The following is a 17540-nucleotide window of genomic DNA, read 5'->3' as shown; positions in this document are numbered from 1 at the left end:
GTCAAAACTTGTCCTCTTCATGGTCGTAAAGGGACCCATCCTCAGATTATCTGAGAGCCATATGCTGTTTCTGTATGAAGATCCATTCTATCATGAGCTGAATTTAATAATCTTGGGTGATTTAGTTGAGAGCTTCACTCTTAGCAGTTTCTGGAACGTTTCTAATGGCCACTTCACTGGCAATGCCTTGACAATTCTTGAGGTAGAAGTCCCTTTTCTTGTTTCCTTCTCTATGTCCCTCATATTCCCTTATATTGTGGTGGTAAAAACATAGTTGGAGCCAGTCTTATTCCCCTTTCTACGATTTGGTTTGTTTGTTGCTACACATAAAGTTACAAAACTGGGTATCTGTGCTCTGTCCACCACGAGTATCGAAACCAGGGTTTTAGTACTATGAATCTACAGACATACCACTGTGCCACTGGAGGCACGATTTTAATATCACATGATAAAACCCGATTCCGGTAGAAAAGCATGGTTCGAGGTTGTAAAACTGGTTTCCACGTACAAAAGTTGGGTTCGGTTACGTGAACTCAACTCTCACTTTCAACAATTAAATTTCACTAATGTTTGCATTGCTTCTTCTTAGGACTTCTTCTCAGTTATAAGTTTATTACTATCTTCAGCGTGACTTACAAATTTTACCATGTGACCATTACTTTCCATCACTACCCATAGCCTGAATTTTTAACATGATATAAGTGTAATTTTAATTAAAACAATGTTACGAAAATATTTTGAAAACTGTATTCTTATAAAATATTTGAAGCTGCATGTATGAAAACATTCTACCACGACTAAATAAAACACAGGCTACATTATGTGTACATTTCCTGTCACATCCAAACTACTGCACGTGAATTTCGCTTCCTATCATACAATAAAAATATTTACCACTGCTTTTAGCAAGAAGCACCAGAACTCCGTTTGGACTCAGACTTATAGCTAGTTTATTGGTTATTCTTGTTCTACCACGGAAATTTATCACCTGTCAAATATTACAATTTCAAAACTGAAAATAATTTGTAAAACATTAAAAAAGATAGCACATGCACCGTGTTTTTAATAATACTCTCCAGTTCAGTAATTACATTTACCCTCATATTATAATGTCTTCACATCTATACAAATTCCTAATCTTCTAGTCTCTTCCACATGTTACTTATCCATTGTAAAGTTTAGGCAATCACTGTTAAGATGTTGAGCATGACTACCTTGAAAAGTCAAATATGTGTCAAATGAAATGTCATACTTACTGGATAACCTAATCGGTATTGAAGACAATCATTTGAAGTCATCTCCTTGAAAAGGCGAACAAATTTTTCTTTCTCAGTCTGTAACACAATAAAGAGTATTGAATGTAAAAATAATTATTTGATTTGAACACTATAATCACACGATAATGGAACTTTTGCTTATATGATAGTGGGAAAAACTTTTTCATTACGCGATGTGTAACTCCCATCTTCGCGAAAGTTTTATCTTGTATTTATGTCAATTTGCAATAGGGGCCACGAGTTTCCCGTTTCACCTGCGTTTCCTGTCACGAAAAACTTTATTTTTCTCCAATGTCATGGTGCGGATATGACGTCATGAATAGTCACAGCGTGATCTAATACACTAAAATAATCTATATAAATATAATAATATTGTCCTCTGTATGTCCAAATAAATATTTCGCAGGGTGTAGATGGATCTTCATCAAAATCGGTATGGTGGTAAATTAGATCCATGGCAAAACACATACAAATGTTTAGTTTTTCATTTTGTGGTTTTTATTAGTGTTTTTACGGGGTTTTTGTACCACTACTTCACCCCTGTTGATGGATCTTCACCAAGTTTTACATGTAGGTTTGTTGTTGGGTTCATGAGGAGATACATGCAAATTACGGTTTCACATTTTGTGTTTTACTGTTTTTATGAGCGTTTTGGATATGTGTGTTTTCTTTAATTATATATAAAGGAAACAATTTTCCGTGTCCTAAGAACACTTATCATTAATCTTGAATTCTCACAACTTCCGTCCGGGGTATGGATACATCGGCTAGCTATGGTAAGCGTCTTTTGTATAATCATAACACAACTGTATGAAGTAAAAAGTTAAATATAGTAAAAAAATAAGGAACTAATATTTTATTAATTGAAAACTATTAGACACATTTACTTTTCATCATTTTACCTCTGAATGAATGAAGACGTTACCCATTGAAGATGATTTTATGTTTTCTTCACCGTTTTCTGCTCTACTATTGGACTCTGCTTTGCGTAGAAATCCTGTATAAAACACAGAGAAAGACATATTTCGTCAATTTTTTTTCTATATCTTAAGGCGTTCGACTCGCAATTCGAGGGTCGCGGGTTTGAATCCCCGTCGCACCAAACATGCTCGCCCTTTCAGTCATGGGGGTGTTATAATGTGATGGTCAATCCAACTATTCATTGGTAAAAGAGTAGCCCAATGACTGGCGGTGGGTGGTGATGACTAGCTGCCTTCCCTCTGGTCTTACACTGCTAAATTAGGGACGGCTAGCGCAGACAGTCCTCGAGTAGCTTTGGGCAAAATTAAAAAAAATAAACAAACTATATCTTCAAAAGCTGCATAACTGAAATTATTCAAAGCTATTATATCGACAAATGATAAGACACCTCGCTATTATGAACAGTCTAGATTGAAAGACTTTGTTTGTTTATTGTTAAAACACAAAGCTACACAATAGGTTATCTGTGTTCTACCCATACCGGTTTTGAACCTTCAAAGTTCCTGCTTGGTTACTTACAATGAGCTAATAAGGCTGAATTATTATGAAATAATGTCAAAGGTAATCAAATAGAAAGAAACCAGAGGAAATAATTATGACGTCACAATGGCCCGGCATGGCCAAGCGTGTTAAAGCGTGCGACTCGTAATCTGAGGGTCGCGGGTTCACATCCCCGTCGCACTAAACATGCTCGCCCTTTCAGCCGTGGGGGCGTTATAATGTGACAGTCAATCCCACTATTCGTTGGTAAAAGAGTAGCCCAAGAATTGGCGTTGGGTGGTGATGACTAGCTGCCTTCCCTCTAGCCTTACACTGCTAAATTAGGGACGGCTAGCGCAGATAGCCCTCGTGTAGCTTTGCGCGAAATTCAAAAAACAAACTTCTATAACTTTTGTACTTGGCTGGGTTCACTTTGATACACGCTGCAACCCGAAGTTCACAAAGAACGTTTCAACAGAAATTTCTTGCTAATGGCGCCTGCACAAATTACTCAACTTTGATTGACAAGTAAACGTATATAGCAAGTAACTAAATAACAAAATACGATAAGTCCTCTACGTCCCCTTTCGGCTTCATAAAAATTTAAAATTTTAATTTTGTTTCCAATAAATTCCTTTTTAAAAGAATTTTCACGCAGTGCTACACAGTGGTGTTGTACACATAGCTGTTCTGAACGGATAGGCCAGAAGGAAAATAGCTGGTCAGAGCATCTACAATCAACTTTTGCTCTACACTTATCAGATCGAATTGTGGGATTTGACTGTCACTCTCATAATGCAATCATAGCCACAAAGTAAAGAGCGCATATTTGCAACAACGGACATGAACCACGAACCCACAGATTCAGAGACCGGGAATGCCAACCACTAAACCCACCAATTTGTACAAAAGGGCATTTTGCACCTTTTGTAGTATCCCCTCAGTGTTACAGCGGTATTTCTGCAGCCTCCGACTGTTAAAAAGTGGGTTTCGATACTCGTGGTGAACAAAGCACAGATAGCCCATTGTATACCTTTGTGCTTCATACCGATTAATCAATCAAACTTTTTGTATTATATGAAGCTAGCCCCCCAGTAGCTAAGCGGTATGTCTACGGACTTACAACACTGAAAACCGGGTTTCGATACCCGTGGTTGGCAGAGCACAGACAGCCCATTGTGTAGCTTTGTGCTTAATTCAAAACAACAACAAAACAACAGTATGATGCTGTGTAGAAATACTTGAAAATACTGTAAAAACAGACTTATATGCTCAAGTTAATAGATAATTCTAATCAAACATACATACAAGTTTATTTGAAATAAAAATTATATTAAACTACAAACATTTCTTACACATATCATCTGTTTATTTCACTCTGGACTGCAGATATTTTTTTACACATATCTTCTGTTTATTTCACTCTGGACTGCAGACATTTTTACACATATCTTCTGTTTATTTCACTCTGGACTTCAGACATTTTTTACACATATCATCTGTTTATTTCACTCTGGACTGCAGACATTTTTTTACACATATCTTCTGTTTATTTCACTCTGGACTTCAGACATTTTTTACACATATCTTCTGTTTATTTCACTCTGAATTTCAAAATAGCTCCATAAGTTTATATGATGAAACGGCTCGTTTGGGTTGAGAAAATATTTTTACGTAAAGGAGCGAACAATGTTTCGACCTTCGTCGGTCATCGTCAGATTCACAAAGAAAGAAAGAGGTAACTGACCGGAAGCTGTCCACATGCTTGAAAGGGGCTGTGTAACTGAGTGTCGGGATGTAGAGGGCGTGCTTAGATGTTTGAATATATAATTTTATATTATTTATTTTATTATTATTATTTATTATATTATTTTTAATATAGGTATAAAGGTGTTCCTTTGTATTGGTTTACTTTGGGCTTGAGTTATTGTATAAGTAAGGCTTCTTTAATTTTGCGTTTGTTTATGTTTGTTTTTTTATTCAGTATTTGAGTGTTTTCTATGGCTATGTTGTGTTTTTTGACTTGTAATGTTCGTAAACGTGTGAAGGTGACTTTTTATGTTCTTTGAATCTGGTTTCCATTTTTCTACTTGTTTCTCTAATATAGAAGTCGAACGTGAATACTTCAAACCACGAGACAGTCAAGAGTTTCTCAAAGTCAGAAGATATAAGTTAACTATTACCAAGAAACTATAAGCGAAAAGGTCAGGTCACAACCACAGGTTCCTTTGAGGTAGGCAAATCATGTTTTATCTGTGATATTCAAAACTGCACCGAAAGAAGGCATAGAATGTTTCCTGGGGTGTTTCAGGCAGGTAATAAAGTGAAAAGGCTGATCTCTGGAATAAATAGTCCAATGCCTGATCCTGAGCTTTCATAGTCCAGTCCTAGATTCAAATGATTTAGGAGAAACTGAAATACTGTGATAACTTTATGCATCAACAGTTTTACCCAGTGGAAAATAAAGTAATCCTTCAGGTTTAGAAGAAAGACTGTATTAAGAGTCTGGACACTTATTCATCTTAATGTATAAGTTCATGAAGTGACTTTCAAGCAAAATAATGAACCATTACTAAGGCATGAGGAATATTCTTACTCTTACAGTGTCTGTCTTCACTATGACATGTATGAAGTAATAACTTTCAGCAAGTCATTAAACAGGAAGAATCCTACAACAGAAGTCCACAACTCCGATGGACAATCCTGCTCAGATACCTTCAATGCGCCAACCTTGCGCTATGCAAAAGACTTACCAGTCATCCACATATCTCAGTCCTATGATGCAACCACACTGATTTCCAGTGAACAAGCGTGGCCATCCTGGCTCTTCGTTGTTTACATGCCTTTGCCAATGATACCTGAACCTGGATATGTTTGTATAATAGATAAACAAAACGTATACTTTGGTTATGGTATGTTGGGTCACTTTCCTGAGCAACAGAATGGACAAGGTTAATGGTTTAGACAAACAGCTCAGTATATCTAGAAAAATCAACAGCAAAGAGTAAAAACTACAAATACAGCTTTGGAAAAAGTAATGAAGCCTAAGTCAATCCTGGCCACTGACTTGGGAAAGGGATGGCAGACAGTTTGCACCAAAATGTGTGATGGTCAGCCTAGCTCTGTTAGTGATGGATGAAGTTTGGTACACACCTACAAAGGTACAAGTAGGAAAGATCAATAACTATGTTGATACTAAAATATTTGTAGATTATGCTGTGTATCAGGCTCTCCAAGTAAAACTACCACTCTAACTAGTGCGCATCTAGTTTTTTACTAGCAAATGGTGGTAGAGTAGATGTGAGAGAACAGGTAACTTTTCAGCTATGTTTATGAAATATATCATGCAGAATGAAAGCAATTATATCTGAAGTGAGTTTTGGCACTGATATCCTTGAGTTCTGCAAAACGTATCGGTCATTTTTGCTTGTGGAACCAATAAAATGATATTACCTATGGTAGCTATCCAGTGTCAACCACAGGGTGTTCAGGAACAATGAATGTACCATTACGTGTAGGAGATTGAATCAGAGTGCCACCACATACACAAGTTGAGTTTCATGGATTACTATGCTTGAGGTCTTGTGCATCAGTGCTAATTAATCCCAATAACGTAACGTAATTATAGAGCCCACATTTAAGATAAACTGTTTACTGTCCCAAAAACAAATAGTATTAACTTCGTCAGTTAGATGTCCAAAGAAGGATGAAGTTTCAGTGTCGTATCGTGATTATGAGCAATTTGTTTTCCAACTTAAAATTGAAAAGGTTATTGAAACAGTGAATGATACGGAAGTAGCCAAGTCCAGAGGTAACAGGGTATAATCAATCACATCACACCTACAAGCAAATTAATGGCTGCCAAAACATCTCAGATCGTTGTCTGAGGATTGTGAAAACAATATATAAACCAAATGAAATAAAAGCAACTCAGTGACTAATTGAATTAATAATCCAATGTGCTTATTGGACAATATCAGCTCATTTTACCATTATTACACTTAAATGCCACATAATTAGGTTTATCCATTCCTGTAATTGCTTATAATTTTAGTTTTCGCTTTTTTATTCTATAGTTTTTGCCAAAACGTTTGTATACTCTATGACAAATAAGGTTAATATTATTAAGGTGCGGTACAAATGTATTTAGTGTTGTCAAAATGAGAAACGTGTGTTATATTAAACATCGAAATATATAATTTGTATAATGAGACAGATTCTATGGATATCATGAACCACTTATTAGAACAACAAACATTTTTATCAGACACCTGTAATTTAACATTCCATCTATCAGAACAAAACATTTCCAAAACACATATAATGATGAAATGTTATATCAAATTATTATAAATAGTACTTCGTCTGGAGCCTTATATCAGTTCATATTAAATATTCACTACAAGGTTAGTCATCCTCATGCTCTAATAACCTCCATAACGTGTGCTGTCGATGAAAATATTCATGTAACCCACCGCGATTTCATCTCAACTTGTCGCTAGATGGCACGCCTGACCAAGACGATCGTAGGGCCTAGGCACTTTCTGTTCGTAGGCCCTACCAGCCGTTTAAGTTAAACTAAAAGTTTATATAAATTATAGAAATATAAATTATGAATTATGGTTTGAAAGTTAAGTATTTATATGCATATAATGTATACTTGCTGTTTGTGTGTGTTAATACACTGTAGTTAAAAATCAACTACATATTTATGTGAATGTGAGTACACAACCTAATGCGTATATACAAAAGTATACTGTATAAATTAAAAATGTAATATAGTTTTTACAGTAAAATGTGTATTTCATGTTTTTATGTTTATTATTTTTTTGTCCTCTAAGATAAACTTTTAAGGAAATTTTTCATGGACCCATAATTTTCGTAGGCCCTAGGCACTGTGCCTGTTGTGCCTAATAATTAATCTGGCCATGTTAGAAGGTACTGCAACTCAGCTACAATAGCTGATTTAGAGTAGTGGTTATCAATTTTCTGATTTAGTTTTACCCATCAGTTCTCAATGGGATTACAATCTGGAAACCTTGCTTTCCATGACAATCTTTTGACATCTTTCTATCGAAATAATCCTGTACAACACGTGCACTTAGAGCAGTGGCATTGTCATCCTGGAACACAAAGTTATTACCAAGCCTTGTCTTAACGTACGGTAGAAATGTCGTCTTCGTGTGATTCGTGATGCCTTCAGGAAGCAACATTGACATTTTCTTGGAAGATATGAAGAACAGTTTTTTACCATGTCCAACTATGTACTGCAGCACCTCCTGGTGCCTGCAGGAAGAAAAATCTTTCCTCATCTGTTCTCTACGCAATTGATGGACACGAATCCTAGCATCAGCTTTATTAGCCAGAAAAAGCATTCGTTTGTAAAGATGGCATCTCAAAGCGTCTTAACTGTAAGTTGGTGTGTTGTCCTGTCCATGTAAAATGGTGATTGTGATTAATTACGATTAATATCGGTTTTCAGAAAGTTCGTCTTGAAAAATAATCCTGTTTGGTCAGTCTTCTATTCACTGTTTACCTGGATCCTCTAACTGAATGTATCCATGCCATTCCTGTCCTAAGGTGTTTCAAGGCTTCTTTTAACCTTAACGTCTTAATCTCGTCAACATTCAGTCATCCTAGGCAGTAGTTTCTCGGCGTTCTATTAGTGTACTTTCCTACAACAACGTTTCAGTATTCTGGATACAATACACTGGTGGTACTTCTGTTCCGCTAATGTCCATTTGCTTCATACCATTTTGGATAGTCTTGCAAGTGACGAGACATGACTCTACACCAAATACAGTGAAATCGTCTGTATAAAACATTTATCTGCATATTTGTGCTTTGACGAAGAAATGCTCAGAAACACTTATACAGACTAGAATAACAAATTGAACATGCTCATCCAATCATACATTACCTTTTATGTTATAACTTGGGTATTTACTTAATATATACTCCATGCATGTAGACACTAGCATTAGTATCGAACAGTGTACAAATATTTTGGCCAAGACTATTTTAGGATTGTTTTTGGTCCTGGTTACTTATGATGATAATTAAAAACATGGTGAAATGACACAGGGATTTAAATATTATTTATTCTGAATCACCAAAACCTAAACACATTTTGACTACGCATAGCCAAGTGGTTAGGGCTCTCGATTTGCAATCTGAGAGTCGCAGGTTAGAATCCACGTCCCAACATACATTCTCGCACTTTCAACCTTCAGAGCGTTATAATCTTTTATCAATTCAACTTCTCATTGGTAAAAGAGTAGCCCAAGAGATGGCGGTGGGTGGTGATGACTAGCTGCCTTACCTCTTATCTTTCACTGCTAAATTATGAACAGCTAGTGCAGAATGTATTCTCGTATCCTAAGTTCACATACATACCACTGTACCACTGGGATGAACTATTTGAGTTGAAATAAACTACAACAGAGGTTTATTAGATCTCTTCTACAGAGGATGGTCCTGGGTATTACTGATCCACTACAACAGACTAGGGTTATTGGTATATATTACTTCAGGAAGTGAGCCAAGATTTATTAATTTGTCAACATTTTCGCACAATTTATCGTTAATGGAAGAACACTAGAAAATCTGAAAAGATTCACACAAATCACTGAGTTAATTTCAGCAACTAACTGTTATTTGAGTTGTGTAAAGTGTTAAAGTTGAAGAAATGCACTCTACCTTATCACTCTCAGACTGATAGTTTAGCAGAATGTATAATACAAATTATCGAGCAAATACTTGCCAAGTTTATTCATCCTGGCTAAATTATCGAAGAAGAGCATATACTTTATATCATGATGACATATAAAACAAATTAAAAGAGGTTAACAAGTTGTTTGGCGAACAGACTTAGTCTGAGGAGGAAATTTGATTCCATGTCGATGAGAGTAGATGTCCCACAATGTCTACAAAAATATGTGAAGTATTTAAGTTCCTCGTTAGTTGATGTATATGGGTTTAGACATCAACAGTTAGGAAAAGCCACCAAACATCACGGATAGCATTATGACAAGATAGTAAACGAATGGAAGTACCAGCAAAAATACTGAATCAAGCTTTGAAATATATTACTAGCTCAAAAGTAGCTGCAATCTAGCAAGAAAGATCCAGAATTCGTATTATGGCAGTTTGGTCCGTTTGAAAATACGAATTAAAGTGAATGAGAGTTCTATGGAACACGTGGATAATCTGCATCTACAGATTATGAGCATCTAGTGCATTACATGACCAGGAATCAGAAATTGATGAATAAGATGGAGAAGAGGATTGCTTTGTTTTTTATTAACTAACCTAATAAAGAAGAAAGTCTTGAAAGTACCTACATGGCTGTTGAAGATGAGCCAGGTCGCAATATACTGGAATACGAGATGGAAGACAGGTCTGATGGATGGTCTCCTCCCCAGTACGACTGAAATTAATCAATAATCAAAAAGTTACAATATTTTGTGGATTATAAGATTAATGGGACTAAATGGACTCGGCTACTCTTACTTTCTGACGTTTTGAATGGAGTTTTATTATTGGTGATACCCATCTAATATCAAATGATAGTTGCTTAATTATCAGTTAGAATAGCTGGTATTAGTAGGTACAAAGGAAATATTTTGAGGCAAGATGTAATTTGATATTTTAAAGAATCATTCTTCTGATCTATCCAATCGGCGAGAACTTTACTGAGTGTACCACACAGTCTTTCCCAGACTCTTCTCCACTTACGTGAATAATGTGTGCAGTTTCTACTTGCAGTAAGATAATTGTGTTTCTTTGGAGTATTTACTAATATGCTTTATGAACATAAAAACAATATGATGATTAACTCTGGTTGAAGAAACTTTAAGCTTTAAAACTGGTTTGCTAAGTTTTACGAGGAAACATTTATTTTATGAATCCTGAAAATAAAAACGAATTGAGTTTAATGACTTCTGAATCACAGCATATTACAGGAAAACAGTTACCAACTCATATCTGTGGAGATGTTCTATTATAAATTACTAGGATACGAAGCAATGGGACGTGGTTATAAGTGTATGCACTTGACAATATAAGTGTGCGTGCATGTGCGTGTGTCGTTGTACACGTATATGAACATTACTTAAGGTCGCTTATGAGTGTTATATAACACAACTAAATCAATTACACGAAGAACACAGTTTAAACAGCATACAAATAGAAATAAAATATTTTATCTCTATGTTTAGACCTCATTATATGCAATTAATTGTAATTACTGACTTGTAAGTTATTATTTGAAGATACAGTACATCTATTATTTTCATTAATACCTGTAAAAAAAACGTTTCAATTTTGACATGTAAATGTTTGGTAAATAGTGGATTTTCATGAAAATAAAGTAATAATAAAGTAACTCGCACTCATAGATGGGTGAAATTATAAGTTAAAAACAGAGCAGAAGTTGTATTTTTGTAACTCATTCATGCAAGGGTGGGCAATTCCATGGCCACTGTCCACATGTGGCTAGTGGATAGCACAATTGTAGCTAGCTCGAGTTTAGGAATCAACTTTTCCCATCATTTATTTTTATCACAAATTTGGTAATCAGCAACTGCACTGTCTCACGTCACCGCTTACGTCGAGCGCCTCATCACTGCCACAGACTCAGCCCATTTTGTAACGCCAGTCTGGTTTAGATGTTTGTTATCGAGTGTGCGTTGTTTTGCATGCGCTTGCAAACATATTTTTATCGTGCAACTTTCAAGTGTTTAAATATATTTTACTTTTTAATCCCGTAATATGGATAAGTGGATAATTCGAAAGCGAAAGAATACAGAAAAATACACAAAATAAAGACAATTTAATTGATTCTGGCATTACTGACGTAAAGAGAATAGCGCGTGACTGGAAAAACGTGAAATGAGAATTTAATAAAAGTTGGGAGTTGAAATTTGCAGTGATTGAAGTAAATAATAAGCCAACGTGTTTTTTGTGTAACTAAGTTTTTAGAAATAATAAAGTATACAACCTTAAGCAACACTTTAATAATTTTCGCAACGAATTTGATGTAGAATTTCCAGTTTATAACAAGGGCTAAAATATTTTTATCATTGGCAGAACTAGTTAGTTAGCTAGCCATAAAGTAGCTTGGATTCTAGTTCAAAAAAAAATCATTTTCTGCTGCTGAACCAGTAAAAGAAATATTGATTGTGGTTACCGAAGGTTTGTTGGAGAATTATGATTTGTTTGTTTGTTTTGGAATTTCGCACAAAGCTACTAGAGGGCTATCTGTGCTAGCCGTCCCTAATTTAGCAGTGTAAGACTAGAGGGAAGGCAGCTAGTCATCACTACCAACTCTTGGGCTACTCTTTTACCAACGAACAGTGGGATTGACCGTAACATTATACACCCCCCACGGCTGGGAGGGCGAGCATGTTTAGCGCGACGCGGGCGCGAACCCGCGACCCTCGGATTACGAGTCGCACGCCTTAAGCGCTTGGCCATGCCAGGCCGAATTATGATTAAAAAATAAAAGATGACATTCTTCAAAAGGTAAATAATTTGCAATTAAGTCGGAGAACAATTGTCCGCAGAATGCTGGAGTTAGCAAAAGACATAGAAAATCAGTTGCTTGAAAAACTAAAAGACTGTTTGTATTTTTATTTAGCACTAGATGAGTCAACAGATGTTATTGACACTGCACAGTTGATAATTGGGGTTTGATATGTAACTTCAGATCTTCAAGTGAGGGAAGAAATACTTAGCTTTTGTAGATTACGAGATCGAACATGTGGAAAAAACATCTTTGAAACATTTCTTGAAATATCAAAAAAATTCAATCTGGATTTTACAAAACTGGTTTCTGTCACAACAGATCTCGCTCCCGCCATGACTGGAGATAAATTAGGATTTGTTTATCTTTTGAAGCAGCATTTAATTGAAAATAACGTGAAGTCCACGCTGCCATCTTTCCATTGCATTTTGTATTAGGAAAATTTATGTGCTCAGATGTCTAAAAGTAATTAATTGAAAAATTTGATGGACACTGTTGTAAAAATTGTGAATTATATCAGAAGTGGAAGCTGGCTCATCCATCGACAATTTGTTGAGTCTTTGAAGAAAAGTAGTGACTTACTTTTGACGATCTTACTGATTTTGCAAATGTAAGATGGTTAAGTAGAGGAAAAGTCTTGGGATGATTTACTTCGTTATTTCTTCAAATAAAAGAGTATCTTGTTGAAAAAGGTAAGATTGAAAATTTCCCTGAAATTGAAACTTTGTCATAGCAGTGTGATTTGTACTTTCTGTACAACATGATGGTTCAATTGAATAATTTAAATACGAAGCTTCAGGGAAGAGGTAAAATAATAAACTAAACCTCCTTGCAGAACAATCACAAAAGAATGATTTGACACACTTTGCAAAGTTGAATAGTTTTCTAAAAAATAATAAAGACCATGATTTATCTGATGCTAAAGATGATCCCTATGTAAACTGGATCAAAAATCTATCTCAAAAAATTTGAAATTGGTATTTGTATTTTTGTATGGTCCATTTCAATTTGACTTGAGAATTTTTTTTTGTCTTTGGATAAGTGTGGATTTTAAGACGAGATACTTACTCTGTAAAGTGTAGAACACATAAAAGGTAAACAAATATGTTATATCAGAGATATATGGCTCACTATTCTAATAAATGAGAGTTTTCCAAATTTAAAGCTAGCAATTTCAAAATTGTTTTGCATGTTTGAATACATACGGGTGTGTGAGTCAACATTTTCTACGCTAGATTTTCTCGAGTCCAAATACAGATCTTGGCTTACTGACATAAATTTATAGGCAGAGCTAAGATGCTCATTGAGCATTGAATATAGTGCCTAATCTGCCCATTAGAGTGTTGCTCTGAAGTTGCAACTTATTCCTGAAGCTCTAGACCATAGTGTCCTCTGATAATACATTTTATAGTATCTGGAGGTTACGACCTTCCCAATGTTTGAATTAGAATGACCAGTCACATGGTTAGGGATAATCGATATGGATAAATCTGATATTTCTTAAAAGTTGCATAGCCATCTCTTACAGGAGTAAACCTTGCTTTATATGCAATAAAAAGCGCTGAAAAAGAATTGTTTACACATAATGTGGCTTTATAATGTGACGGTCAATCCTACTATTCGTTGGTAAAAGAGTTGGCGGTGGGTGGTGATGACTAGCTGCCTTCCCTCTAGTCTTACACTACTAAATTAGAGACGGCTAGCGCAGATAGCCCTCAAGTAGCTTTGCGCGAAATTCAAACCAAACAAGCCAATCAATACTTAATGCTAATTTTAAAAACAAAACATATTCACATCAGGTATACAGAAAATTTAATGGTATGCAAGCGATATAATGGTGCGTTTGTTTCAAAAAGACGGCATTTAACATCAAATGAAAAGAAAAAAAGCCTACCTGTTGATATTTTTCTCCAGCTATTAGTTTGAAACTAATCAGAAATTTTTATTAACTCATCAAAATAGGCGTCTATATATGAATATAGTTTTGTTTTAATATGAGGTCATGGGGTGTTCACCAACGTGGAAAAACCCAAGATTAACCATGTATGAGTGTTGAAACGAAAGTTCATAATGTTATATCTGTATTGCTGGTTGGTTAACTTCAGTTTTGTGTTATCGCTTCCTTTCCTATTCTATTATTAACACGCTTATCAGACTACCGGGGAAATCCCGGCTGTTACCTCATGGCGGGAAAATATCATTCTGTTAGAGATTCGTAAGTGAAAATCAGGAATATACGATAAGCTGCTGTAAGGGTCAATATATTAAATAACTAGTTTTTAAAACGTCGATCACGTCTTCGGTAGTGCAGCCTCGCTAACCCTATTTGTTTGTTTGTTTTTTAAATTAAGCACAAGGCTACACAATGGGCTATCTGTGCTTTGCTAACCCTAACTCTCGGTTCATGTTTTAATGAACGCTCCTAAAGAAACTGCAAAGGAAATATTGAATGTCTAATTAAATAAAAACAACATTTTAGTGTTATAAGATAATTTATTCATAGTATTAATATGTCTTCTATACACCAACGTGTACTACAAGAATAAAATAATATTATTTATCAGTTAAAACAAATTGCGCAAATGTTCAATTATTTATTTTAAATGACAAATAAATTACAAACCTAAGACGAACGTATATTTTTAGTGTGCTCGTTACTCAGTTTGTAAAGTTTCGACCTCATGGTGCAGATTTCGAGCATGTTGACATTTCTTTCTAGATGTGAAGAACAATAGGTCTTAAACGTATCTGTTTAAGGACTACGTACCTTATTCGTGTTATTAACCCGCACAACAACAAAATCTGCTTATCAAGATGCCCTTCCGTAGGTATACATACTTTCTCGAATTACCAGAAGGGAAATCGCAAACGGAAAACGGCTGACGTATAAAAGTAAAAATAAAGCTATAATAAAAACAAGACATAAAATGAAAAATATATATTAAAGAAAACGTAATATATTTGTTGTTGTTACTCTAAGTACTTTACAGGGTTCACACAGGGACTAAAAATCCAGAAACATTATATTAAATACTCTAAAACTTGTAGACAGAGACTAGTAACGTCCCTCACTTTGAATTGCCAACTGAAGAACTACATTTCGCTAATAAATAGTAGAACTGAACACCACATTAAACGCCTCCATAAAATAGTTTGAAATACATTAATACTTTAATAATCTGTAGTTGTTTAACATCTGAATATTGAATCTTAAATAAATATTTCTTTTACAATAATGATTTTGAATTAAGTCAGTTGAACGAATCTGTTTGTTTGGTGTTATCTTGAATTAATGTTTTGGTTTTGTATTCATACATACCAAACACGACAAAAGTAATTTATAATTTAAAAATCTTAATTTTTAGCAAAAATATATATATTAAAACTTTAGCATTATTATGAAAGCTAGCCGAGACTTAAGTCTTAACTAAATTTTCATTTCGTTCATTTAAGATACTGACAAGCAAAATGTTTCCTCGTTGAATAATTGTCTTCACTTGAAGTGTAGCAGTGAGTTTGTTTGTTTGGTTGGTTGGTTTGAATTTCGCTTAAAGCCACACGAGGGCTATCTGCGCTAGCCGTTCCTAATTCAGCAGTGTAAGACTAGAGCGAAGGGAAATAGTCATCACCACCCACTGCCAAATCTTGGGCTACTCTTTTACCAACGAACAGTGGCATTGATTGTAACATTATAACTCCCCCACGGCTGAAAGGGTGAGCATTTTGGTATGACGAGGATTCGAACCCGCGACCCTAGGATTACAAGTCTAGCGCTTTACCCACTTTATCATGCCGGGCCTAAGGATATAGAACATAATATTGTGCTGACACAATGTTGGTGTAATAACCTTGACAATAAAATAGGAGGCTTCTTAGTAGGAAGTATTATGGGATATAAACCAAGAGGTAGTTGACATTTTCCGAAAAAGACAGCTTTGAGGAGTCTAAAAGGTAATAATAACTTGATAAAGATAAAGTTATTGTGATTATAAATAAATGTGTGTGCGTAAATAAGATATTGTTTGTTTTTGAATTTCGCGCAAAGCTACACTAAGACAGTCTGCTCTAGTCTTCCTTAATTTAGCAGTGTAAGACTACAGTGAAGACAGCTAGTCATCACCACCCACTGCCAACTCTTGAACAACTCTTTTACCAATGAATAGTGGGATTGACCGTCACATTATAACGCTTCCATGACTGAAAGAGCAAACATGTTTGGTGTGACGGAGATTCGAACCCGAAACCCTCGGATTATGAGTCGAACTCCTTAACCACTTGGCCATGCTGGACCAATAAGATAAATGATCATCTCAACTGTGAAAACAACTCCAAAACACTAGTGAGATATTATAATTAAAGCTAAGATAAAGTGTAAATATTTAATTAAATAGACCAATAAATTATAAGCATTTCCCAAATGTATAACATTTAATCTTATTCTAAGCAATAGCAGACCACCGAAAGTTTATGGTCTTCCCAAGGACCACACAGAAGGTATCCCTTTGAGACGTATTGTGTTAGCCTGTGACTCACCAACAGTTATTGGTTAGTTTCTTATAGAGCAAAGACATTGAAGTAGCTGTTGTGTCCACCGCGGGAATCGAATCTCGGATTTTATTATTGTAAGTCCGTAAACGTACCGCTGTTCGGAAGAACACTCGTAGTTTGTAGATAGACCAACCTCACAACTGTTGTTTGAATTTTTGTCCTACATACTTAAAACATCAAAGTTTTCTGTAAAGCCTCCATTCTACTCTTAACGTCATCAACCCGATATAATAATATTCAGTCTGGATGTTGGGTTGTTATAACCCTCCATTCAAATTGATGAAGATAATTTGTAGAGATTCATAAAGATAGTGTACATTTAGCGGGATGCGTGGTTCAATACACCAAAGACCTCTTAAATCTGGAGCTGAGAAACAGCTATTTTCGGTTTAATGAGAGCTACTGCCAATAGTTAACTGGTGTTCCTTGGGATAATTGTGTAGTCGTAACGTTTTATGTTATTTACATGTTAAAAAGGCAAGCCTTACAACAGTGGCATAAGGAAACGCAAAAAAGGTGTAAGTCGGATATATGTGCCGCTATTTGGAATAAGTCTTCAAGTAACTTATATCAAGTAGCTTCTATGATTTCCTCACTAGCTTCCACCCTGGAATAAAAACTACTATTCGGAACTCCAAAGAATCAAACATGTTATCGTTCCTTTATGTTCTGGTTATGCTAAAAAACGATCAACTTGTCACAGAAGTGCAACTTAAGCCTTGATGGAA

The 17540-nt window shown here is 35.3% G+C and overlaps 1 protein-coding gene across 9 annotated transcripts in view; it reads right to left on the bottom strand.

Moving 5' to 3' along the window:
• LOC143245164 (DNA helicase MCM8-like) overlaps positions 1-14317 on the bottom strand; it is a 39090-nt gene extending 24773 nt beyond the window's left edge. For 2 of the 9 annotated variants that reach the window (XM_076491190.1, XM_076491189.1), the window contains exons 1-4: positions 14159-14317; positions 10082-10167; positions 2180-2274; positions 1257-1334 (exon numbers count right to left, since the gene is read on the bottom strand). Coding sequence is in view for 6 of the 9 variants with exons in the window: in XM_076491183.1 (XP_076347298.1) it covers positions 1257-1334; positions 2180-2206 (105 nt within the window). In the remaining 3 variants the exon portion in view is untranslated. Of the gene's footprint in view, positions 1-1256; positions 1335-2179; positions 2275-10077; positions 10168-14158 lie in introns of all 9 variants that reach the window. The other 7 variants (XM_076491185.1, XM_076491191.1, XM_076491183.1 and 4 more) reach the window with 6 other exon arrangements.
• Positions 14318-17540: the final 3223 nt, after the last annotated feature.

This window comes from Tachypleus tridentatus, chromosome 2 (genome assembly GCF_004210375.1).
Source record: "Tachypleus tridentatus isolate NWPU-2018 chromosome 2, ASM421037v1, whole genome shotgun sequence".
NCBI classification, from domain to species: domain Eukaryota; kingdom Metazoa; phylum Arthropoda; class Merostomata; order Xiphosura; family Limulidae; genus Tachypleus; species Tachypleus tridentatus.
Note: the sequence above shows the minus strand (reverse complement) of the source record. Positions and strands in the feature narration are given on the sequence as shown.